This window comes from Eretmochelys imbricata, chromosome 3, assembly GCF_965152235.1.
Source record: "Eretmochelys imbricata isolate rEreImb1 chromosome 3, rEreImb1.hap1, whole genome shotgun sequence".
Taxonomy (NCBI): domain Eukaryota; kingdom Metazoa; phylum Chordata; order Testudines; family Cheloniidae; genus Eretmochelys; species Eretmochelys imbricata.
Window position 1 is genome coordinate 70,043,991 of NC_135574.1, and position 26,421 is coordinate 70,070,411.

The following is a 26,421-nucleotide window of genomic DNA, read 5'->3' on the forward strand; positions in this document are numbered from 1 at the left end:
TGTGGGCATGTGCACACCTAGAATGGAATCGACATGAGCAAGCACTCGAAGAATAGGAACAACTTTGACTTCACACCAGCTGGGCACTCCTGTGCCGATGGATTTATGCTGTGTGAGGTTCAGGGTATGGCCCTGATCTGGGAACTAGTGGAAGCTGGAGGCAGATTGTGACCGTCATAATTGCCTCCTGTCCTGGTAGCCGCTCTAGGGTGTGGGCGTTTTTGCAGAAAAGAGATTGCATTCTCAAGTTCAACCTCTATAGTGATGGCATAACCAAGCAGCCCATCAGTCCTATCCTACTGCAGATCTTTAGATCCATGCAGAACCTAGTATAGGCACAGATCGGGAAGCTGGTGCTCAAGAGGTAGCTGACCCTTCTGCTCCATATGAGTGCATCTTGAAGAACAATCCCACCCAACTTGATTTTCTCCATTTGTACTAAAACTAGACAGAGGGAGACTAGTCCATTCTTACAACCAGGAGACAGACTCAGATCTTCCTGCTTTCAGTCCTAGCTCTGCCACTGACCATATATAATGTTGGTCATTTAACATTTTCATGCCTCTATTTACCCTTATGTAAATCAGACCAAAACCCTTCTGAAGCTCCATTAACTAATTTTGCAAAATACTTTTGAGATGCAGGAATGTAATTACAAAGCATAAATTAATGAACACAAACCTATTACAAGGTGTAAGCAATTTGTGAATAAGAATTTGATGTGATTTCAGTAGGGCAGTATTGTTATTAAAGTCATTATTTGGTCTAAATTCAATTCTGCTGCGTCACACTGATTAAAACAGCCAGCCATGTACAGTACAGGAGGAAGGGAAAGATGTCACAGTTCAACTGTGTGGAGCAGATGGCAGGAATTGTTGCACACTAACCTGACTTAATTCCTCAATTTGCCAGATTATAGGTGTTAAAAATGCTCATAAATAATAAACTGACACACTCTTACTGATAGGCATAATGCAAACAACTGCAGCACCTTTTCCTGATATAACTCCATAGGGTCAGGATTTAGTAATTAAATAAAGAGCCTAAGAAGAAGACTGGAACTAATTTAAAAAAATCCCATGCATTTGAACCAGTGAAAGTATTAAAGTTGACTACAGACAACTTACTTCACAACAATCAATTCTGGAATATATTTAAGTCCTTAAAAAAGTTAATCTGTTTTAAACAGCATCACACACGTATGAGACCTGGCTTTGCAGGATTTTTCTCCCCAACCACTAGTGTGGGGAACTCCCATTCCAGGGGTTGGAAATGCTATTCCCACACTGCTCCTACTGTTACTTTAAAAAAAAAATTATGTTTGAGCACGGCATCTGGGAACCCCTTGGTAGGACAGGCGGTCCAGGGGCAATGGGACAGAGTTGGGATAAAGTTACTGTTATCCAGGGAGACAGGATGCTCAATGGATTGACTGCAACTGCTTATGTATTCCAACGAAGCCTCTCATACAAATGGGTAAAGTGTGTGTTAGGAACAGAACCAGGCAAATGTCTCCAGGATAGGGCTGTCCGAGGTGGATTCAGTGTTGACATGCAGCTGTGGTAGGATCTGTTTGTCCACAGCTGTCCCTTCGCATGTATCAAGGAAAACAGCAATGAACAGAGGAGTGTTCGCTTGGTGGTACCGATGGCTGTGTCCCACAAGCCGTAGGATTCCCTCACAGATCAAAGATGTCATGGCAAGTGGTGGGGCATTACAAGTCTGTCAAAGTCTCTCAGCTTTTATTAATCCGATTCCTGGTAATGTAATACACCCCGCAGCAGAAAGCCACACTGCTCATTCCCACATCATATGAAATCATTCACCATTTTATGTACAAGTTTTGAATTACAATCTTCAACTTTTCATCAAAAAACAAAAATAAAGCCTGAAAAAGCATTTTTGGTAAAACCACTCAGTATACAGAAGCATACTTTCATTACACAATGTCTTACACAACACATACTTTCACAAAAAGCAGAACCTGTTACTGTTTTGAGAATGAGGAGGTAGTGCCCAGACAAACCTAGATATTTCACATCCATGACCAGAGGGATAGCTTTGAGTAAAAGATATGAAAAATATGTCCTGAACCCTCCAAAATATTTAATAGAAAAAATAAAAGTACGTTTGTAAACAACTTTAAAACAAAAGCCTTTTGAAAATGCTGTAGTCACAAGATAGATTAATTCTCCTTGGCTCAAATAGCCATTGCTATCCTCTAGGTTTGCTGGGTAAGATGTACAAGGATTTTGCCCACACAGAAGACTTCACTGAGAAAGTGGAGGCAAATAGTTCAAATTTTTGGTGGAATTAGGGAAGGGAAGATTGAAAGGCAAAAGGATATGAACTCTATATTCCCTCTGGAAAATACAGTTAGAATGGCAACACAATCTAAGAAGTGAATGGAGTTGAATTCCACACAGTGTACAGTACTTATTTTACAATCTGAGACCTTCTTCAATGTAAACTGAAAAGGTTATAAGCAACTGTTCTAACTTAGGCTTTTGTATTATGTACCATTAAATGAAGTTAGCATTGCTTTCACTTCCATTATTCCAATTTTGCCATAAAGTGACTTTGCACAAGAAGTGTTAATATTAATTTATTTAAACATGTTTCATTATGACACAGAAGAACCTCTAACTGTCCTGGGAAATCATTTCGCAATTATTAACCATGCATGTGAAGTCAAGCATTAGTATTCATTCTACTCTACTTCATGCTTAAACACATGCTAAGAAGCTGCTGAACACTGACTGTGTCCATTTTGGTAGATGGACAGATGTAGGCAAACAGCAATGCTTTGGATCACTTGTGCTATTCCTAATACTACAGTTATTTTCTCTGCCAATTACATTTTGCTATAAATATGTGTGCCCTTAAGTTGATCCCAATATCAGTTTCAGCTAACTAATCAAATTATCTGCTAAGGTTTCGGGAATGATAACCCTTCCTTTATTTAAATAAAGTGAGGGAAGGGTTTTAACTCCAGAAAGTCTTGCCAATAATAGGTTTATTTTAAAGTTAGAATGACACTGTTCCTTCAGTAAGTTATCCTTCATCTTTGATATTCTTATACATTCACAATAATATCAACGTTTATCAGATAGGAAGAGGGGAAGAAAAAAAGTTGTGAGTTTTTTTTTACCACTAAGTATTTTACCAAGCGCTACTAATGAACTCTTGCACTAATTTATTCATCTGAAATGAAGCCCAACAACTAAATCATCACAATAAACTTTTGATCATCTTGCTGGTATTTTGATGATACAGAGACTAAGTTTTCATTTTATATTTTCTCTTTGCAAAATTTATATTTGCAAAAGATTAATGTTATTAAAACCTGAGTCTGAGAACTTAAAAATAGTTTAGGATTCTAGTAAAAAGTGACTCAGTTGGAAGTTAGTTTATAATCCAAACAATTTCGCTGATTTCTGCCTACATAATCATGGCAAATACAGATACTGACCATTCCATGTTTTGTTTGAGTTTGTTAAATGCAACTCTTCAGTCACAAAGGCAGAAGGCATTCTGTGGCGGGCTTGCTTTGAACACTTCTCAAACAACTGAAATAACTAGGATTTATGAAGGAGACTAAGCCATTTCTCTCATTTTCTTACCAGCTTCATCCATCTGCATTCCCTACTTCATATCATGTTTTTGTATTTAAAAATAAATAAAAATCACTCAAGTCCTCATCTCTTTTTCCAAAACAAACTTATTTACATGTATGGTGAATATGGATGTTTTCTTTTCAGCATTTCAGTAAGGATTCAAAAAGATCCCAATAACTAATATGACGGGAATGATTATATAGAACTTTATATTCATTTGCTTTCTGAACTGACTTCCAAAGATGCTACAGGCACAAAAGCTTTAAAGATTAACACATGCTTCCACACATTTTGATTTTTTTTCTTTTATACGAGAGACCCACTTTGCTTAATGAATCACCATCATAATTTTTTGTCCAGTATGATTAGGTGGAACTGCATGACACCCCACTCCTCACCCAAAAAAAGTAAAGAAAATACAGCATTTTGCTTCAAATATTTTATGAATGCAAGATTACAAGGAACATGTTAGTCAAAATGCAGGGCTATCAAGCACTGAACCAAGGATGTTGGCATCAGTCTGACTACCATTTTGCATGTGGAAAAATGCACTAAATCTACAGGTAAAAGGCATCACTAATGCATCATGAATTACTCTGGTCAATCAACATCAGCTCTGCAGCATAGTGCATGAGAAAATGACTGTTGGAAATTTGTTTGAGATGAGACACAAGAACAAAACCATTCTAAAACAGAAGTTTTTGTTTTGCTCTTATTGAGGTAACATCAGAAATTAAAACAAGATCTTACAATTTAGCAGCCATTTTAATGCTTTTGTTAGGCTAGCCTTCACACACTGAGCACGTGTACAGCCACAGTTCACTGTATTTGTGTAAGCTGAGTGCTGGTGATTAATTCAAGTCACTGTTCTCCCACCTTGTTCAATAAACCTGTTGAACTGAATATCCACCAAAAGAAAAGGAAAATAAATGACGTTCTAAGTGCAACAGACAAATATAGGCATTCTGAACACATCAAGAAGCTAACACTCATGAGCTGTCATAATAAGGAATAATACAAAAGTCTTTTCTGTGCATATTTTTGATTTGAAAGGTCCCAGTGAATCATGATGTGCCTTGCCGTTTCTGTTGCTGATTTCTGATGACCTCTAACTGTTTTTTGCATTGCTGGTAGTAAGTTGAAAGACTTTTGTTTTCGTCTAAAAGCTTTTTATGTTCTTGTACCAGACGGGATGTGTTTTGCTGGTCTTTTTCATCCTGGTCCAGTTCTGCTATTAGCTCCTGTCTAAAGATAAAAAATGTTAGCATTAAAATGTTATGGAGACTGAGAAGATTCATAATCTGCTTGTTTTTGTGAGTAGTCACTATTGTATGTTTTTATTTTTAACCAAATAAAAATTTTTATATTTCATTTGTCACTATGAGTTTATGAAGAACGTGTCTCAGGTCTACTTTTTAGTACAACAGAAAGGCCTAAGAGTTCACAACAACCAAAACCTCTTGATTAATCTTTGGTTCAGTCTGGATATAACATATGAAGTAATGCTCTATTCCGAAATCAAAGCTACATTTATGCAATTAAAACTAACTGCAAAGCAAAATCCTGATTCCTTATCTCATGCCTTTTTATAATAGCTTTTAAGTTCAATTCAACTGAAGCCAAAGTACTGCAGATAAATTCATTAAACATATTTAGCCACAGTTTCCCCAGATTCATGGCAAAGAAGTCACATTTACAAAGTTTTAAACTAGATGTTAATTTTAAAATCCATTCAACTTTTGAAATACGGGATTCAACCTGAACTCATGAGATGGCAGATTTGGTTTTTAAATTATTCTCTATACTTCTCAGTACATGAACTGAATACTGAATGCAAACACAGAGCTTTTCTATACATTATTCTAATCTGTACATTTTTTTTAAAAATCTCACTAAGTAAAGGCTCCAAACTTACAATAAAGTCCATGCAATGGGACCTGCATCCTACATACTGTCACTCAAAATCACTGGGACTCGACATGGATGAAGGAGTCTGATTGCTCAGAGCTCATTGCATAACGGGAGCCTAATGTCTTGCCACAATTTATTCAGACGAATGCCTTGTCTTCACTACGGGGGTAAGTTAACCTAAGTTACGCTACTCCAGCTACGTGAATAACGTAGCTGGAGTCGACGTAGCTTAGGTCGATTTACCCAGGTCTTCAGGGCGCTGAGTCAATGGGAGACTCTCTGGTCGACTTCCCTTACTCTTCTCGGAGAGCTGGAGTACCGGGTCGACTGGACAGCACTCTGCCATCAATACAGCGGGTCTTTCCTAGACCTGCTAAATCAATCCTTGCTGTATCGATTGCAGCAACCCTGATCTCCTTGTAGTGGAGACCAGCCCTTAGTCCCTGATCCTGCTCGAATGTACATGTGTTTAAGGTTAAGCACATGGAGTAATCTTACACACTTCAATGAAGGATTGGGACCTTAAAAAGTAAAATCTGTTAAAAGCAACACTCCCACTTCAGACAAGAATATTTTTTTCAATGAATATTTATTAGTAACTGCTATGCTCTGTCACTCAAACCCTTCTTTCTAATAAAACCATAAAATGAAAGGTACTGAGACAGATATAATACTCCAGTACACAAAGATACACTTCACTTGTCTCATCTCACTATTTCTAAATCTATTTTTCCTCTTCACAAGAAGTGAAAGTTTAATTTTATGGCAAGAGTCATTAAAAAAGTAGTGTGGTAGAAACACATGAAAAAAAGGAAGAAATTTTAGTACAAGATGTCACAAAGTTGTTTAACTGTTTCTGGGAAAAAATGTTGAACTAAATCTCTTCATTTTTACACTGCAATTCTCTATTTTGAGCTGCACCCTTGTTAAAATAGTGGAAACAAGGGTCAGGCAGACTATTTTCACAACTTTCATTTCAGATAATTGATGCAATAAGTATTCAAAATGTGTTCCAATAATTATTTATAGATGAGCAAAAAAATTCCAGTAGGCTGACTACAAATTATTTTACAAAATCATTTATCTGGCAGCTAACTAGAACGTATTTTATTTTACCATTTGTTTATGGGTTGATGGGGGGGGCACGCAAGTTGTCATCAATATTTAAAGACAAAATGGTAAAGAATAAAGTTAGTGATGCTAATTCCCACTGAACGATTTGTAATTACTGTATGAAAGATGGAATATTTTCCACAACACATTATTTTAATTACTTCATTCACCAATAAAGACACAATATCACTAACGCAAACAATGTTTTTCTTTGAATACACATGGATAGATATATTATGGATAAGGAAAGAACAAACAAATGTTATTTATCAATAAAAATGGAAGAATTTTCTGTTTGGGCTGTCTGGAAAAGGAAGGTGAAATGAATAAAACTATACTCTTGCAGGGTGAGATCCTAAAGTTAGGGAAAATAAAATCATCCTGAAAATGAAACTCATTTTACACAATAGGTAATTTAAGGATTTTCAGAATTAATATTATTTAAAAAAATACTATCTAGTTTTAAAACTCAGAACCCCAAGGACAAATATTTCGGAAACCTTGTCCTCAGGATGCTAAGCTGAAAAACAGAGGAGCAAACTTTGCCCATATTTTCTCCTGTTCTCAAACCAGGCAATCAGAAGTCCCATTCTGTACCCTGGCTCCTGCTATCTCCACTGTACAAGAGCTCTAGACACCTCTATTCTCCTCTCTGGTCCACCCCCAACTAACATAAAAAGACAGCCTCCTTTTCTAGAGGGTTGAAAGCCTCATGCTTCCTACCTGTCTGACGTCAGTCACTGGTTGGCAACTTGTTGGTTACTCCCATCTCCAACGTCAATGCTCCATGCATGCAGCCTCCCCAACACTGCTTCCCAACTCTATGAAAGCACTGAATTGAATATCTAACATATCATCGTTTTGTTTACCTGAAGCATCTACAGGCATGGAGCCTCTCAGTTCCCTGTGGCCGCAGTTTGCCGTTCCCACCCAATGGGAGCTGCAGGAAGTGGCGACACTTCCCGCAGCTCCCATTGGCTGGGAATGGCATACCGCAGCCACTGGGAGCTGAGGGGCTCCATGCCTGCAGTCGCTCCAGGCAAACAAAACGTCCCATCCTGACCAGCCAGTGGCTTACCCTGATGGGCCAGGAGCTGAAGTTTGCCAACCCTGAAATATACGGTTGGCTTATGAAAGGGTCACACAGTTTTTACCATTTTTACTTATCCATCGGGGGGGGGAGGAGGGAGGGTGTCTTCTTATAAACAAGCCGGCTTATGATCGAGTATATACAGTAATTATTATATTAAATTGCAATATGCCTTGACAGAAAGGTGACCTCCAGCTAATGTAAACAGGTGTTTCTGATCGCCATACATAGGTGTGAAACTTTTTAATGTAAAAGTTGTACAGAAGACAAATTGTGACATTTAATAAAAGTTTTTCAACTACTACTAATAGATCTATGTCAGGAGCACAAATATTCTGTATTTTTGGGAATTAATATTAAGTTTGGGAATGGTGCATTGATTTTTCTGTAGGAGAAGTTATTGCATTAAAATACAACGTAATTAGTTAGGATTATTATGCTGGTGCAAAAGGAATCTGTACATGAGAACAGAAAGCATTTACAAGCATTTTACTTACTTTCTCTGCAACAGCAATGCAATTTCTGTCTGAACTTTCATATATTCTTGTGCCATTTTACAGTGCTGTTCAAATACAGCCATAGATTCTTTGGAGTTTGGGCATGGTGCTAGAGGCTGGAAATAAATCAGACGTTAAAATCTAATCAACTGATATCTCAATACATAGTGTGTTAGAATGTGTCTGCAATATATTTATACCAGCTTTCAGAAACTAGTAAGCTTTTAAAAATAAGTGCTAAACCATACCCTGGAAAAATCTTAGTGCACTGTTGCCAAAACTGAATCAGACCTAACATCTACGTTTATTGCTCTACCACATTCTTTGTTACAAAGGATGATGATCAAAAACACTATCTGATCACGCACAGAACAAAAAGTTTGGATGAGACTGTAGCAATTTTATTCTATGACCTCGAGCTAATTTCTTATTCATGCTTTTAAACTAAGATTTCAATTTGTTTTAAGGATCATATTTCCCAGGGCTTGTTTTTAATAGCTTGATTAAATCTGAGTCAACCAATCTCAGGTTACAGAATAATTTTTTTTTAGCCTTGTTCAAAAGTTAGGCAGGACACAAACATCAACGAATATGCAAAACAATATTTTTTTATGTCACTCAGGAAAAATAAAAATATGAAAATGCTTTTCGACTGTTTAGACTCAATTTAAAATTCGATTGCTTGTAAAATATACAATTATTACCTGCAACTGGTGATCTAGTGTAAGATATGCCATTGGGATGGAGTTATCTGACCCATTGGTATCTGTAACAACAATACCACAACTGTAATATATTGTTAATTGTACATTTCCATGTACGACATCCATAAGACACTATACTTTCTTAGCAAAAAAGGATTATTATTTAAACAAAACTAAACATCAATATGCAGAATGGTATATGGAAATATCAGTTTTTTTGGTTTGTGTTTTGTAAAGTTATTTGAGAATGACAACATTATTAGAGTATGATCTATTGTACTGAAAAGAAACAAAAATTAAATATTACACTTCTATAAATTTCTAGAGGCCATTTTAGTTGAACATAGGTTTTTTTGCACAGAGTTTGCATTCTGACCGTCTGTTTATGAAGTTATTTGCTATGCCATTCTTGCTTATGAGGGATCAGCCAATCAGCCTACCCATCAACCGAATTTAAATTAATGCTGGGCAAAACCAGTTTTGAAAAACAAAAATGAACACAAACTTTGTTGAATCATGACATGACTGACTTTGGTCAGACATGAAACCAAACCTATAAGATTTGGCAAATACCACCTCTTCCACTCAATATGCCCTAGGACACCTTTCTCCCCAGTACTCTTAGGGATAGCTGATGAGTAATGTGGGAAACTTATAGCAGCTCTGCTGGACCTGGCTGCTGCTGCTCTCTTCCAAAACAGTAACACCATGGGCCTTCCCAGAACTTTCCCTCCAAACTACACTGCATGCTTCTGGAATCTCACATGCTTGTATCTTTAGAAGCCCAAGATCTGAGGGACACAAGCCTGTTGCTAAATCTTAAGATACAGCAGTAGGGTTAAGTGGAGAAACTACTGGGTTCCAGCACTGTGTGTGACTGCTATCAGGAGAACAAATGTTAGAGGATAGGTGGGAAAGAAGTAGGCTGCCCCAAAAGCATCTGCCATAAAGTAGTGGGTGGTGGCGGCGAAAATGAAAAGGTGTTGCCTCCCAAAGATTACCTATCTCCAAAAGCAACTTCAAAAAGGTAAAGGAAATGGGAGGGTGAGAAAAGAGAAACTGCCTTTCTCCTCCTTAACAAACAACAAAATGAGAACTAGGGATAATGACTCGCATGCAGACAGTGAGTACCAAAAAAGGGCTATCCAAGGTCATGGTGTAACCAACCTTGCCTTAAAATGAGAACTTTTTGAAATAGTTTTTCTGATATATTCCACCCCCTCTCCCCCCCCAAGTCAGATTTACGCAAGCCATGAACTAAAGACTGTTTCTGAAAAGGAGCTGAGACTCTGGACTCCCAGTACTACATATAATTTCTGAGGCAAATATGTCAGAAAGTCTTCCCACTTCTGATCTTAGGATGTCACAGAGAACAAATGGTGTTAGTGTGTTGAAGTTCTGATCCTTTTATAATGGTTTGTAAGCACTGGACTAAGTGTATAAGAATTCTTTAACTAGATTCCACTATTACATTACACTCACTCAACCATGTGTTATAACAAAAAAAAGAGAGATACTCTGATAAACAAATATTTTACACACTTCTGAAATAAAACATTATGATAACTTTTTGCAAAACACCTTGCAATAGCACGTGTGGACATGCCTTCTTCCTCCCCCCATGCCTCTCCAGATCTGGGCCTGAATCTGCCACCCTTACTTATCCTGAATAGTACTTTATCCAAAAAGGTGGCTCACTGAAATCTAGACAAGTGTATTTATAATGTACACACACAATAAAATGTTGCCTTGTGTTTTAAAAAATTAGCATCAAAATTCATGTTCAAAACTCTTAAGTAGAATATTCTATTTATAGGCGCATCATAGGAAAATTACATATTTTGCTTTTAATGAACTATAGTTAAGAGTTTATTTAATTTCATTGAGTCTACTTAAAGAATTTGTACAACAACCAGTGAGCAAATGCAGTAACGGTTTTAATGAGTCTGAAAACTAAAACCAATCAATTGCTCTATTATTCAAGTTCTTTGTAAAGTTTACACACACATTGATCTTAATCAAAATAAATTATAAAATAAACCTCTCTTAGAACTTTAAGACAATAAATAAAAAAAAAAAAAACCAATCATCACCTGTAGATTCATCAGGTGTCCATGGAAGACTCCGAGCTGGCTTTTCAGAGGTTGGTCCTGAGGTAGTGATCATTCTCACACTAGGACTAGATGACCTACTGCTGTTTCTGCTTTCCTGCACAAATAAAACAAGATTTTTAAATAAGATACTGATATTCTCATGTGACAGTGACGAAACCAAAACAAGGGAAGATTGGTTCAAGAGTTTGTTTTATTAGCCCTTTTTGAGCTGGCTAACTGATACAAAGAAAGAAGAACATTCATTTCTATAGTTCTTTTTATCCGGAAAGTTCTCAAAATGCTTGATAAACTTTACGAGCATATATAGAAATTATATAGGAATCATTTCACCCGCACCTAAAATTTATCTTTGAAGTATAACAGCAGCTCTTAAATTTCATTGTTCCGCGACCCCCTTCTAACAACAAAAATTACTACACGACCCCAGGAGGGGAGACTGAAGCCCGAGTTTGCCTGAGCCCTACTGCCCTTTGTGCGGGGAGGAGAGGGCGGGAGGAAGGGGAAAGAAACGGGGATGACAAACCCAAGGGCTTCTACTGTGGGCCGGGGGCCTGTAACCTGAATTCCACCACCTAGGGCGGAAGCTGAAGCCTGAGCCCCACCTCCCCGTGCGGCTGGGCTTGGCCTTATACAATGTACTCGAGAGGTTGCATTTTGAGCATCCTGTTACGATTCTACATAACAATTGTCACAGTAGAGTCAGAAGCTGCATTTATTAGCACATCAGCTTCAGGTCTGAGAAAACTAAGGAACCCAGTTCATTTCCAGTGTTTCAGCAATAAGAAGTTAAATGACTGCACACAACTGGAAGTAGTTCAAAAGTTAAGCATGTAGTGAGATGCAAACACACGTACAGATGACTACATGGCAGCCCTGCAGATATCAGAAATTGACACATGGGCCAAGAAGGGTGCCGACAATGCTCGTGCTCTAGTTGAATGGGTGATTATGATCGCTGGTGGAGGCACTTTTGCCTGATCATAGCAGAACTGGATGCAGGCTGTGATCCAAGATGAAATTCTCTGGGTGGATAGTGGACGAACCTTCATCCTATCTGCCACCCCGATGAACAACTGCGTCGACTTGCAAAATGGCTTCGTCCTCTCAATGTGGAAGGCTAGCACTCTCTTGACATCCAGGAATGGCAACGTATGTTCCTCCTCAGACTTATGAGGCTTTGGGCAGAAGACTGGCAAGAATATGTCCTGGCTTGTGTGAAATACTTAATCCTGCCATGATTGCAGGGGACTGGACTAGATGACCTCTAAAGGTCCCTTCCAGTTCTATGATTTTATGACATTGCAAAACCACCTTAGGCAAGAAAGCTGGATGCGGCCGCAACTGTACTTTGTCCTTGAAGAACACCATATAGGGCAGCTCCGATGTAAGCACCCTAATCTCAGAGACTCTTCAGGCAGAAGTTATAACCACCAGGAATGACACCTTCTGGGAGAGCAGAAGAAGGGAACAGGATGCCAAGGGCTTGAAGGGAGTTTCATGTGCAGCACGAGTACCAGATTCAGGTCCCACGGAGGGATTGGGTCCCATACTTGGGGGTAGAGCCGCTCCAGACCCTTTAAGAACGGGACTGTCATGCTATGAGCAAAGACTGATCTGTCCTGGAACGGAGGGTGAAAGGCAGATATAGTGGCCAAGTGGACCTTAACTGATGAAAGGGACAATCCTGGAGCTTGAGATGCATAAGGTAGTCCAGGATCAGTTGGACCGCATAGAATCAAGAACGGTCCCAGTAAACTCTGTATGTTGCACTGGTACGAGGATCAAATTTCTTTTGGTTCACTAACAGGCCCAGATTGCAGCATGTGGACTGCAGGAGATCGAGACTGCTCTGCACTTGATACTGTAATCTGCCCTTGATGAGCCAATCATGGAGATAAGGGTAGACCTGGACTCCCCTACGCCTCAGGTAAGTGGCTACTGGGGTCATGCATTTTGTAAAGACCTGTGGGGCCGAGGAGAGGCCAAAGGGGAGCTCCGTGAACTGGAAATGGCACTGGCCCACCATAAAACTGAGGAACAGTCTGTGCCCTTGGAAGAGAGAGATATGGAAAAGTGTCTTTCAAGTCTTCTGGATCCAGGGAAGGAATGCTGTAGGCCAGGGATACCATGTGAAACTCCAACTTCTTGAGAAACTTGCTGATTCGTGTCAGGTCCAGAATGGGACACAGGCCCCCTTTTGCCTTTGGGATCAGGAAATAGCAGGAGTAGAAACCTTTCCCCCCATATTTCTTGAGGGACCTCCTCCAATTCCTCAAGTTGCAGGCGGTTGTTTATCTCCTGAATGAGGTGTTGCTCATGAGAAGAGTTCCTGAAGAGGGATGGGGAAGAAGGGTGTGGGAGGGAGGGCCCAGTGACACAAGGGTACAGCCCAGTGACACAAGGGTTCGAGATGAGTCTCAACCAGTCTGAATGGTAGGGAGGGAGATGGTTGAGGAAAAGAATGGGCGGATCCGTGGATGTGATTGGGGTGTTGCTCTCGAGTGCGCCCTCAAAACACCCTGCTTCTGGCCTCCATGGTGTTTTGCCAGGCCAGGCTGCACAGGTGAAAGGGCGGAGAAAGGGCAGCAGTGACCGCAATGACTGTCACAGATTCAGGCATATGCATCCCCAGGGAGCGGAGGGTGGCCCGAGTGTCCTTCAGACCGTGCAGCCTTGCATTTGTCTGATCGGAAAAGAGCCCGACTCCACTGAACGGAAGATCTTGCATGGAGGACTGCATCTCCTGGGACAGGCCAGCAGGTTCAAGCCAGGAGCTATGCCTCATGACCACCACCGAGGTGACCACCCTGGCCGCCGAGTCGGCCGCATCCCAGACCATCTGGAGGGAGCACCGAGCTGCTGCGGTACTTTCCTCCACAAGAGGAACTCTTGGGCCACCTCCTGGGGCCTGGGGTCCTTAAACTTATGGAGGGAGTCCCACAGGTTAAAATTATAATGTCCCACAAGAGCCTGGTAGTTCGCTCCCGGAACTGGAGACTGGCCGTGGAATAAATTTTTCTTCCAGAAAGATCCAGTCTCTTAGCCTCTGTATTTCTGGGGGTGGAATTAGCAGGCCCTTGCTTGTCCTTTTTGTTGGCTGCCAACACAACCAATGACCCCAGGGGCGGGTGGGTATATAAGTATTTGAACCCCTTGGCGGGACAAAATACTTTTTCTCGGCCCTCTTGGAAATGAGCAGGATGGAGGACAGGGTTTGCCAGAGGGCTCTGGCAATGTTCAGGACCCCTTCGTGTACCAGGAGTGAGAGACATGCGGGGGTGGACAGGGAGCGTACACTGAATAACGTATCTGATTGCTCCGCCATCTCTTCTGCTTCGAGGCCTACATTAGTGGCCACCCGTCAGACCAAGGCTTGGTGCTCCTTAAAGTCGTCCGGTGGGCTAGCATAGGAGGTCAACGCTACTGCCTCATCTGGAGAGGACAATGATGAATGAACCACCGGGGGAGGGCCCAGGGGATCATCTTTCGCAGGGGAAGGAGGTCTCCGGGTGGGCACCCGTTCCTCCACCACAGCGCCTGTCAGCGCCTCCTGCACCGAGCCTGGTGCCACCGGTGCCAATTGGGGTTTGTCCAACACAGTGACCGAGGACTGGAGATGGGGGCATCAGCATAACCGGCATGCACCAGGTGTTCCAATAAGGCCATTGCGCTGGCCACTGGCCCTGCTGCCAAGTTGGCATCACTGCGGTGGATGCAACCCCCGAAGCCCAGTCGCGACGGTGCTGTCTTGGCAAGAGGCTGAACTCCCTCTCCGTGCCAGAGAAATCCTCCTCTGGTGACCAGGGCGAGACCATTGACACCCGAGTTTGGTGGCTAACCATCACCTCAGGTGACCGGTGCCTCAAATCGTTAGACCGGTGCCGGGAGTATGGGGAGCGACACCGTGTTGGAGAGCATCCGTAAGGTCTTGGTGATGGTGACCGTTGGTGTGAAGATGACCGTTGCTGACTGTAAGGCGACCAGCGCCTCCCCCTGGGTGAGGCCCAGTGCAAGGGCGCAGACCACAGCACGGTGCCGGCGACCTGTAATGGCAAACTGGTGGCCTGAGCTGACGCAGAGACAAAGGATGTGGAGAAAAAGGGATCTGCCTAGACTCCAGCAGCGCTCACTCACCTTCTGGGAGGCCTTCATGGCTGGTTTGCCCTTGTAGGGATCTTTCGCTGGGTCCATCACCATAAGCAGTGCTGGCTATGGTGGGAGAGTCCGTTGCTCTCTGGGTGCTGGGAGTGCATTGACTGTGCCATCAGCCTGGGTCCCCTACTGCTCTCCAGAGTTGGTGGTGAATCCCTTGGGAGGGGGGAAGAAGGTCCCCTCAGCGGCGTGCCCCCTTGCAGCTCCAGCGTGGGCGGACAGCCCGAGCAGAGTCTTGTGCCCCATTCCCCTTGATCCAACTTGCTTGGTATCGGGTCCCTCTTCTTAGTTTTCTTCTTGGGCACCGGTGAAGTGGATTGGTGCTGGTAAGAACCTGGTGCCGTGGGCGTGCTACATACCGAGGTGAAGTGCTAGGTGTTGCGTCCGGGCCAGCTCCAAGGCTGGGCGAAGAGCAGCCTCCATGAGGAGGGTCCTCAAGCGATTGTCACGTTAGTTCTGTATCCTGGGATGAATGTTCTTACAGATGCGACACTTCTCTTTAATGTGGGACTCCCTCAGGCACTTCAGACAGCTACCATGCGGGTCACTAACAGGCATAGGAAGCCTGTTGCAGTCAGAGCAGGGCTTAAAACTCAGAGTTCAGGTATGCCCCGGCCTGGGGCAAAGTCCCTGCCAGGACCCCGACAGTACTTAACAGCTACTTACTAACAAATCTACTATAAATAAACTATTTACAGCTGGAACCTGAGATTTGAGTAGGAAAAAAACGCTGACAACTTGTGAAGCAAGGGCAAGAGGCGCTCCGACCAACTACCGGGGCAGTAAGAAGGAACTGAGAGGCCACAGGGCTGGCGGTGCTTGATATACTGACACATGAGTGTGGGATTCAAGGGGGTGCCACAGCCAGCCCTACGGATACTGCTAAGGCAAAAGTTTCTGACAACTGTGCACGTGGGCATGCACACACCTAGAATGGAACTGACATGAGCAAGCACTTGAATTCTGTGCTGGAAAAAGTTAGAACAAAATGTGACTCAGTGCATGGGTTGTCAAGAGGTCCAGAAGATCCACCCACCCTTTCTTTATGGGAGCAGATGTCCCAGTTTTTTTATTATAAAATGGGGTGTCACAAACTGGAATAGATTGAAATCCCCTGGCTTTGTGGATTCAGTTGTTCATGCCCTGGATGCAAAATTCAGCCAAACAGCAAATCCTTATTTGCAGAGCATTAGACTGACCACGCTGATAATGCCATTCAATACCAGGAATTAGTGTTGGACAACATTTCTAATCACAGCAGCAATACAATAAAATACAATAGTCAGTCCTCCGGCTGCAAATGGCGGAAATCAAGTCTAACACACCAGAATTTGTATTTTGTTGTTGAGAGGGGGAGAAGAAGTGATCTCCCTTGACAAAAATCAGCAAAATACAGACACTAAATCTCCGATGGCTGTGATCAGTCTGAGAGAAAAAAAAACACAACAGACCTCCCTCTTGCACATTAGTTTTTTCCAAACACAACTAACCATGGGCTAGTTGATACATGCTCTTCCGTTATCACAATGGTGAAATGAGAATTGCGAAGGAACTATAGGACAATGAAGATTATGCATGATTTAATATTTATACTTCAGTTGTGCTCAGAGGCGCCCATCAGGATTGAGGCTCCATTGTGCTGGCACTGTGCAAATGTATATGAAGACATGGTAAACTAAAATTAAAAATAGTTTTTCAAAAAATGGTATACAAACTAAATTTAGCCTGGATTATATGCACTTTCATTTTCATCCTGCTTGTCCCAATTGGATTATTTATTATAGCACCACAGTTGTGCAACATTCTTAATAAAATATGCGGTTTAGAGCGCTCTTTGCCTTGAAAAGCTTACAAATCTAAATTGGACAATAGAAATACATTTATAAAGGGAGTAATCACTATGGTATTTAAACTACATTAAAAACAGAACAATGTAATATTTTCCCATTATTAAGAAAAGACTGATATTTTTCCTCCAGGACAAGGCTGTCATATGCCCTATTTTGGGAACGACAGAAGAGGTGCTGGTTCTAGCATTTACGTTCACTCAGCCTGAAGAAAAAAAGTTGTATCTCCTGTTAAAGTTTTCCCATTTTTGGGCTCTAGTGGGTTTCTAATAAGAACGAATGCTGGAGCAGGCAATTAGGTATGGAGAATAACCTACTGCAAACTCCTGCCAATTTTTTCCTCTGAATTGATAGTGAAATAGCATGACAGAGCAGAGAAAGAAAGAAGCAATCTCCAATTTAGCAGGCCTAGGCCATTTAAGGCTTAATAGATTGTAACCAGCATTCTGAAAATCACCTGTCACTTCACTGGCAACCAATGCAGTGTGTGGAGTACAAGGGTTTAAAGGGCATGGCAATGGATGCAAACAGTGGTGAAGTCTAGGTGACGAAGGCTAGGTGAAAGAAGTGGGTTTAAGGAGAGACTACAGAGATGTAGAGAAGAAGGATGTTTGCAATGAAGTAAGGGGTGGGGGAAGGATAACATTTATATATAATTTGAAATGGTATATGTGCAGAAACACAGTGAACTGATCAGAGCTGTGTGGATTTCTAACCTCTTTATAAACTGAATTTTTCTCCTTTATCTAGTAGGTTGTTTATATTGCTAATAATCATTATTTTGAAGCTTTAAATTAAAAAATTCAAGGATAGCTGGAGCTCAGCTCAGAGTTACAGAAATCCATAAATATAGGCCTTGAACTTTAGGAGCAGTCTCAGGTCCTTCTGTCCATTCACACAAGACAGGAGGCCATGAATGTGGTTTATTAGGCCACAACTTCATTCAATTAAAATATCGGAGTACCTGGCAACGAATCGTACAGTGCAGGAAGGAGTAGGGGAAGGTGGGGATTGGCTCCCCAATTTTCCAGATGTAGGAAACCAAAACCCATTCCTCATCAAGCTTAAAGGGGGCTAGGAAAAGGAGGGGGTTGGCTCCCTACTCTATGAAACATGGGTGCCCGAAGCCCTAGTAAAGAAGTCCTCCAGGGCTTCATGGGCAATAAATACCACTTTCTTCCCCCAAACTCTTCTGGTCAGCGGGAAGGACAATGCAGTGACCTTCTCCTGATATGGCCCCAAATGCTTCTTGCCCTTCTTGTCCACCTCTGTAAACTTTTCCCCCTTCTCCTCACCTGCTGTAAGGGAGTGGATGAAGGCACATCAACAGTTTCTTCCAGCTAGACCCACTTGTGTGAAGACTGCAGTGGGCATATCTAGGAGACAAATTTGCTTGCTTTCTACACTAATGTGTTGTGTGATTGAAAAGTTCTGACTTGGTATTGCAAGTTCAAGAATATTAGTTTTAGACTTTTCCATTACTTCCCATTCACAGGCCTCAAAAGCAAGAACACAAAAACCTGTGACTTAACATTATCCACAATGTATTTATGACCTTTGAGGTATTATTTTATTCTGCTTACCTTATATGCTACACTATGATTCATACTTGTAATAGGGCACTTCAAAATGCAAAATATAAATTGTATTTCAAAATATAAATTGAATATGAATAGAATTTCAGACAGACCTAGCAGAAATGTAAAACAAAAGATATACAGATTTCTAACCCTTAGGTTGGCACAGGTAGGAGGGAAGAAAAGGAAAATGGTGAAAGCTACACCAGCATCATGTTTTGCTCTCTGGTGTAAATAAAGGTACCAGCAGAAAACTGAGGTGAAAAAGCCTTTTGTTGTTACTCCTGGTCAAAGGAGCAATTATTTGGCAGGAACACAGCTAGAATCTCTAAGAAAGTAGCACAGAGCAACTTTCAAAGGCAGGATACATGAAAGTTAAAAAGTTCTAATACAGATGCTATATATCTAGTCTAGTAGTATTATAATCTGGTATCAGCAAACAATCATTTTTAAAAGGTAATAGAAGGAACTAAAAGTTACAAATAAAAGAACTTAAATAAGAATATTTTAATATTGCATAAAATAGTGGCACAGATGTGACAGAAGTGCATTGAAACCTTAATCACAAAATAGTTAAATGTTACAGAATAATGAAAAATTGAAACAATTTTGATTAAGTCTTTTCTCTAATTACACTGCTTGACTAAGTAAATGTAGATTTATTTATTACTGTGCTTGTATCTGTAGAATGCTTTTATTTAAAAAGCCCTATGTTCGGTATGTAATAAAAACGTTTTGAAATTTTAAAATTGATTCTGATGCTTTCTTCTGATATATACACATTCCCAAATAAACCAGACAAATTAGATTTTGGGGAAAGGACAAGGTTTCTGTTACTACAACATTGTATGAAACGGAAGAGAGATCAAATGTTAATCTCTTTGATGAGTGTATACCCCTAAAATTACCACCTACTTTGAATTACTACAGTAGGCTGTTTAATATGGAAACCTGATTAACCTGATTAACACACTGAGCTCCTATTTTTCCATGTTCAAACTACAGCAGGGATCTTAAAATTATAATAGAACCTTGCTAATTCACACTAATGATCAAAAACCTACTGTGAATTACTGACATTGACAAATTAGCAATTAAATGAACAACACAAAACAAGGCTAAGGCACCACTAACTGTACTTTGGTCATTTGAGACATCTCATTTAATTTTAATATTTCATACTTCAGAGTGCATCACTGTGCTTGTTACCATGGTATCCAGACATCATGATACAAAAAGCAATAATTACAAGTAAATATTTTGTAAAAGTAATGAAGTCTTCGTAACAAGACCTTGCTATAGTACTTTGCTATTACATCTTCTTCCAAAAAGTAGAGAGACCACCATAACTAACCATTTAGATTTGAGAGATGATACTATGTTGAGGTTCATTACCAGTACATACAAAATTATGCAGCATGCACAAACAAAATAGATTTTTTTGATAAATATTATATGTGCTGCTTAGGCAAGTTGTAATCAAGAAACTTGTCACCTAGACATCTTTCATAAGCTGCCCTTTCACAGATTTTATTTTAGATGGTAAAACAGCAGACACTATGTTTTGTAAATTAAATGATCCCTAATCACATAGATGAAGTTTTAAAGACTAGCTCTACACAGTGTAAGTATACTGCTGATTTCACCTAAATGTTCATGAAAGACAAAGAAGCCATAGGCTGAAAGATTTTACCTGATTGGATTCTGTTCCAGCAATACTAAGGTCTTGAATGGATCTCCGCCTCTGTTGTCCGTTTCCTGCTTGGAAAAAAAGACAAAACAAAACACTAAAATCTGCTCAGAAACAAAATAAGAAGGGTGCGACTGTTGCAGCAGGAGCTTGGAATTTGTACAAATCCACAGAGAGAAAGTGGGAGTGGGAGAGAGAGAGAGAGAGAGAGAGACAGCTGCAGAATTTTAACTCAAAAAATGCTGGCCTGTCAAGAGAAAGTATATCCTAATACAATAACCGTTCCTACCACATGAATAGCTTCTGCACTCTACTCCACCATCTTCTGTCACATGTGTTTGAAGAGGCTTAGCACTTGGGGATTGTGGCTGATGACGACATCTATTTCAAGTGAGTTACGTTATGGGCATTTCTAGAGCAAGGCTGTACAATAAGATGCTGCCAGCTCTAACCTGTTGTTCTTTGAAGTAGCACACAGCAAAGCGGTCTGTGTTATGTTCCTCTCACATATATCAAAAAGCTATAAGAAAACTTATTTCACTTTAAGTCAAAATGAAAGCTCTTAGTCACCCTTTTATGAGCAAAAATACTTCATATTCTAAAAATCAGGGCAAGAAGTTGTTCTCTAGCTAAGTCACATCTTGCTATCAATCCACTGAACATAGTGGTGTAATCGTTCCTCTTCTCTTTCCACCCATTAACATTATCCACCGAGAGCTATAGAAAATAGTTTAAATTTTAATACTGCTAGTCCATCAAGGAAATGTTTATGAAACTAAGTCTTATGTAAAATACAATGGATTATGTAACAGAATTTCCCTTGGTACTTTGATTTTTATTAATATTGTTTATAGTGTCTCCTGAGATGACAGATCAGCTGTCCAAAAGGAAACACCAAAACATCATGAGTAACAGCTGACAATGCTCAAAATTTTTGGTCTTCAACCTGCATTATGTAACTTTTCTACCAGTAGGTAGCATTTAGAACATGTACTATAACAGTTACAGCCTCATACTCCCATAGTATTCAACAGTCAGTACTCAATCAACATTTTGTAACATGTGGCTCATTTTTTAAACTCTTAGATATTTATGCTGGGTCATTTCAATATGACTTAGCAGCCTTTCTAGATAGAACTTATAATTTGCACATCAATTAAAACAAAAAAAGTGAGAATGGCTACCTAATCTCATCTACACAGTTTAAGATATCACAAATTATGAAGTCCTTTAACCAGTAGTTCTGTGCAGCAGTCCTGTGTTTTAGAAACACACTACCAGAAAGTGAAAAATTCTCAGTACCATCTTCTCCAATTTGTCACCTGACATTTAAATTCAAGAAATTCTAGAAGTACCTAAGGGAAGGAACAGTTTATAGGTTAGAGAATGGGACAAATCTGTCTGAAATTGGGTTATATTCTCAGCTCTGACACGGATTTGCTGTATTACCATAAACGAGTTATAATCTCTCAGTAATTTAGTTTTCTACATCAGTAATTTGGGGAAATAAATACTTACCAATGTAAAAGTGATGTTGTGAGGCTTAATGAAGGTTTGTAAAGCCTTGTAAAGAGATCCCATAAGGCACCAGGTGAGAATTATTAAACTCTTCCATTTAATATAACTACTTGGCCATTAAAACAGGATTATTCATAAAAGGAAGAATTATGCTGGTGATAGTAGCTGCAACTCATCTTGGAACTCAAGATATAGATGATCTACTCATGACTGATACAACAATTATGTGCACATTTCATTCAACAGCACCATTCTAAAATTAGCCTGTCTGAAATAAGCTTGCAAAAAATATCTGGAATTCTCATTTCAGATTAGCAACATTTGTGAATTTAAAGAACCCGGCACATGTGTTGCTGAAACATTAGATCATGGTTGCCAAAAAGTTAAAATAATCAGGGTTGTGTAGAAGTAAAAATCAACACTTTTTGAGGGCAGGAAGAGACCAACTGATTGTGTTACAGTGAATGAGAATGTCTTTAAATGAGAGATCTCCAAGTTAGTGAGGCAAAAGCAAGCTCTATTATGCAATGTCATTTTAATTAGTATAACTACTACAGACATCTGGCAAATCGTTCACACAAAGCAGAAACAAAGACAGCAAATCAACAAATACTTGTTGCTCCAGAATGAAGATTAACGTCAATTTAGGAATATGAAGATGGAATACGTTTCCTTGACTTTAAATAATTAGTTCTAGTCTTTGTACATGTTTTGAAGTTGTTTTGAACTTGCTCTTACTCTAGTTTTTAAAGTAACTGGTTTAAAATTTTCTCTTTACAGGAACCTAGAATAATTTCATGAAATTGACAAAAAGTCAATACACATCAGTTATGTACAATACCGAAAGGCAGAAAGTGATGCACAGCGGCAGGATTTTAACAATTTATTGGATTTTAAGATTACAATTCAACTGTCAACCAATTACTCATCTGGTTTGAAAACGGCAGCTGTAATGAAAAAGAAACTTCAGGTGCCTGAATCACCAAGGGAGGAAATAAAATGTTCTTTGGAATGTATTTGCTCATGAACTAGAAGAGGCGGCTTTAAAAAAAACAAAAAGATGGGATGCCAATACCAACATGTAACTAAACGAGTGGAGCAGTATATACCACTTATGGTATGGTAGTTGAGGTAACATAAAAAGTTTATAAAATACTTGGGGCAAGGACCATTTCTAAATTTTTGTGCAGTTATGCATATGTCAAGAGTCTACATAAATCTTGTGGGTCAGAGTTAAGGTTACTGGAATGAGTATAGTGTATTTTCATAAACATGTCAATACTGCCATTAAACAAACTATAAACTGTAAGGGTAAAAAGTGAACACAGAAGTTGACAGAACAATGAAATTTCTACCTTTCTCCTGCCTCTCTGCCCAAAAAATTCTCTCACACACTTTCCCTGCCCATTAAAATCCCCAAAACACTTCCTACCCTCTTTTTTTTTTTTTTTTTTTTTTTAAAAAGTATCCGGGCTCCCCCTTAGCCTCTAAGGATATGTCCACACTATAGCTGGGAGGTGTGATTCCCAGCGTAGATAGACTTGAACTAGCTCGAAAACAGCTGTGTGGATGTTGTGGTACTGGCAGTGGCTTGGATTAGCCGCCCAAGTCCAAACCTGCCTGAATCCTTGAATCTGAGCTTGGGTGGCTAGCCCAAGCCACTGCTCTGATGTCTATGCTGCAGTTTTTAGCATGCTAGCTCAAATCTGTCTACCTTCACTGGGAATCGCATTGCAGACATACCCCAAAAGTCCACACACATGCAACTTAATCTCCCCTAACTGATATCCGCAGCTTCCCCTGCTTCTCTCTCTGCTCCAGCAACAACTCACACATACATGCTGCCTCCTCCCTCCCCCTCCGCCCGTCTTGCATAGGTAGATCCTCCCTACATCCGCACACTCTCCCCCCTTCTAACCTTCCCAAGGCTCTCTCACCCATCTGCTTCTGTCCTCCACAGAAACTCCCTTGTGTTTTGTCCCCTGCCCAGATTGTCTCCTTTCTCCAAGCTCTCTCCCTTTTCACTCTCCTTTAGCTTTGTTTTCAATTACACAAACACACTATTTTTCTAGAAAGACCCACTCCTCATTCAATGCAGCATGGTGAGTGAATGAAGCACAGGGTTACAAGAGAAAAAATGATGTGTTCTTTTGAATTTTAAAGAATTCTGGAATTCGTGAATCTGGAATCCGGGAAATGCTGGATTCTATTCCTGGATCTGCTACAGACTTCCCATCATCATAGTTCATATACACAAGAGGGGAGAAATAAGGCTGCACAAGCAACCTTAAATCTAGCATTTCCTAATTTCTGAATGCTTCATTTTGCAACCTTAATGTTTTTAAGGTAGTTTTTTCCTGTATGCAATAGGTTACGTTAGCAGATCATTGTCAGCCTTTTTAACGTATAGGGTTTGTGGTTTGTTTAAATGGTAATGCTGCTATGTATTTTGCATAAGGCTAATATTAATCAATCTACACTACAAAGGAAACCCCGCCATAAAACTTGGTTAACTTTTACATAAAGAGGAAGTCCTCACTTCACTTGGAGTAAGATCCTGATTTTTGTGGAGCTTGAAGCTCCTATGGGCAGGCACTTTCTCCTGAAAATATTCCCTGACACACACCCCCCTGATGCCGGTAAAGTAAAATTATTTTAATTAAGGTGTTCCTCAGGGCACCTTTTCTGGCATACCTTCCAAGTACAAAGAAGAGGAGTACCTCTCCTGCAAACCATAGGTCTGTGGTAGGAGGATTCCTTTACTGCATTCTTTTAGAAGACATGTTCTGTCTTAAGGACCTTAACATATCCATAGAAATGGGTCCCCTCCTCCCCATCCTGTGCACCTTCTCAGGTGCATACCACTGCAGAAAATTATGCTTCCAACACAAGTTTATATTTCCTTCTTTAAAAAGGGAATATTAATGAAAACATGGTGAACATTTTTTAAGGCCACTGGAGAAAAAAAAAGCTACCCTGGACATTATAAAAGCCCTGATGTAATGTTAATAAAGTATCTAATAATTTGGTTTAACTATTTCTTTTAAAACTAATCTATGCAAAAGATTTTGTTTAAGATTATACCTCACCTGAAAAACTGTTAAAGCTAAGTCATTTGTAAATGAGAGGTATTGAAGGGGGAAAAGCTGGACATTCTAATAAAAGGAATGCAAATTTATAAAAGCATTTTCTATTTTTGTATTAATTATTGACTGTGTAATTTATCTCCAAATCACATTTAGCAGTGAGTGGTGTAATTTTAGTTGTGAACATTTGTTTTCATGGTGTACCAAAAGTTTAAAGCTATTTAAACTGAAAAACTGTGGAGGTACTACTGATGACTACATAACAATGCGATCAGCTGATAGACAAAATTATAGAAATTGGCATAGCACCCTCTAAAGCATCTATGGCTTTCTATAGTTTTTCTATAGATATTCTGCAAAATATCAACTAACTCCCTTAATCTCCATCGCCAAGACTCACATGTGAGATTATAGCATTGATGTTGTATAAAATCAGCAAAGCTCTGTATGTATTGTGTCAGGTTTCAGAGTAGCAGCCGTGTTAGTCTGTATCCGTAAAAAGAAAAGGAGTACTTGTGGCACCTTAGAGACTAACAAATTTATTAGAGCATAAGCTGTTGTGAGCTACAGTTCACTTCACTGGATGCAGTGAAGCGATGAAGTGAGCTGTAGCTCATGACAGCTTATGCTCTAATAAATTTGTCAGTCTCTAAGGTGCCACAAGTACTCCTTTTATTTATTCTGTGCTGCACTTAGGTATTGCACTGACTTGGGACTTGACTAACTTCTTTGGGGCAGGGACTTTGTTGTTTGACACATTATGCTTTACATGGCACTATATAGAGCATCCACTATTAAAAATTTAAAACTACAGAGCCTAGGTAAAATCAGCCTTATTGCAGTTATTTGTGGCCATTTGGAATATAGTATGAAAAAAGAGTGCTACTAATAGAGAGTTGATAATCAAGTTTTTAAACTAAGGACCACAGTACTATAAATACAATAAGTCTCACTTTGGTAGTCCAGTATTTTTAGTTGATGATGTAACATACAGCCCAAAGCACATAATGTATATGCATAAACTGTCTAATAAATGGAGTTGCCAATGCAAGAATACTGTGATGTAAACAAGATTTATCAGATACTTCCTGACTGACTAGCTTTCTAAAACCGTTTGCCTACTTATCTTGGTTACATTTTGCATGGTCATTCAATACACACTTTAAAACACCTGGCTATTAATACTTTGGTGGGTCAGGCTTTTTTTCTTTTTTAAAGTCTTTCTTAAAATGCTGGTTTGCAGTGTCTATGCTATATCTGTTGGAATGAAAAATAAGAAAGGTGTACTTCTGTATGTTCATATGGATACATGCCTACAACAACCCTGGAAGATTAGCTACCAAACTGTAAACCGGAAATGATTCTCAAATCCATTTTACTGTTTTTTTTTTGTTTTTAAAGCTTTGCACACTAATGGAAAACTCAGGTTTTACCTACTTTAAATGTCAGGGTCTCAAATAAATGAGAATTATACTTATGCAGGGTATTTCAAAAAGTGTTTAGAA

General features: G+C 39.9%; 1 protein-coding gene across 7 annotated transcripts in view; it reads right to left on the minus strand.

The window, feature by feature from the left end:
- Nucleotides 1–1,725: 1,725 nt before the first annotated feature.
- Nucleotides 1,726–26,421, minus strand: part of MAP3K7 (mitogen-activated protein kinase kinase kinase 7) — a 66,352-nt gene continuing 41,656 nt past the window's right edge. For 5 of the 7 annotated variants that reach the window (XM_077812828.1, XM_077812826.1, XM_077812831.1 and 2 more), the window contains 5 exons: nt 20,316–20,383; nt 11,026–11,140; nt 8,933–8,994; nt 8,229–8,344; nt 1,726–4,862 (listed from right to left, as the gene is read on the minus strand). In XM_077812828.1, coding sequence (XP_077668954.1) covers nt 4,682–4,862; nt 8,229–8,344; nt 8,933–8,994; nt 11,026–11,140; nt 20,316–20,383 — 542 coding nt within the window. In that variant the 3' untranslated portion in view covers nt 1,726–4,681. The remainder of the gene's footprint in view (nt 4,863–8,228; nt 8,345–8,932; nt 8,995–11,025; nt 11,141–20,315; nt 20,384–26,421) is intronic. The other 2 variants (XM_077812830.1, XM_077812827.1) reach the window with 1 other exon arrangement.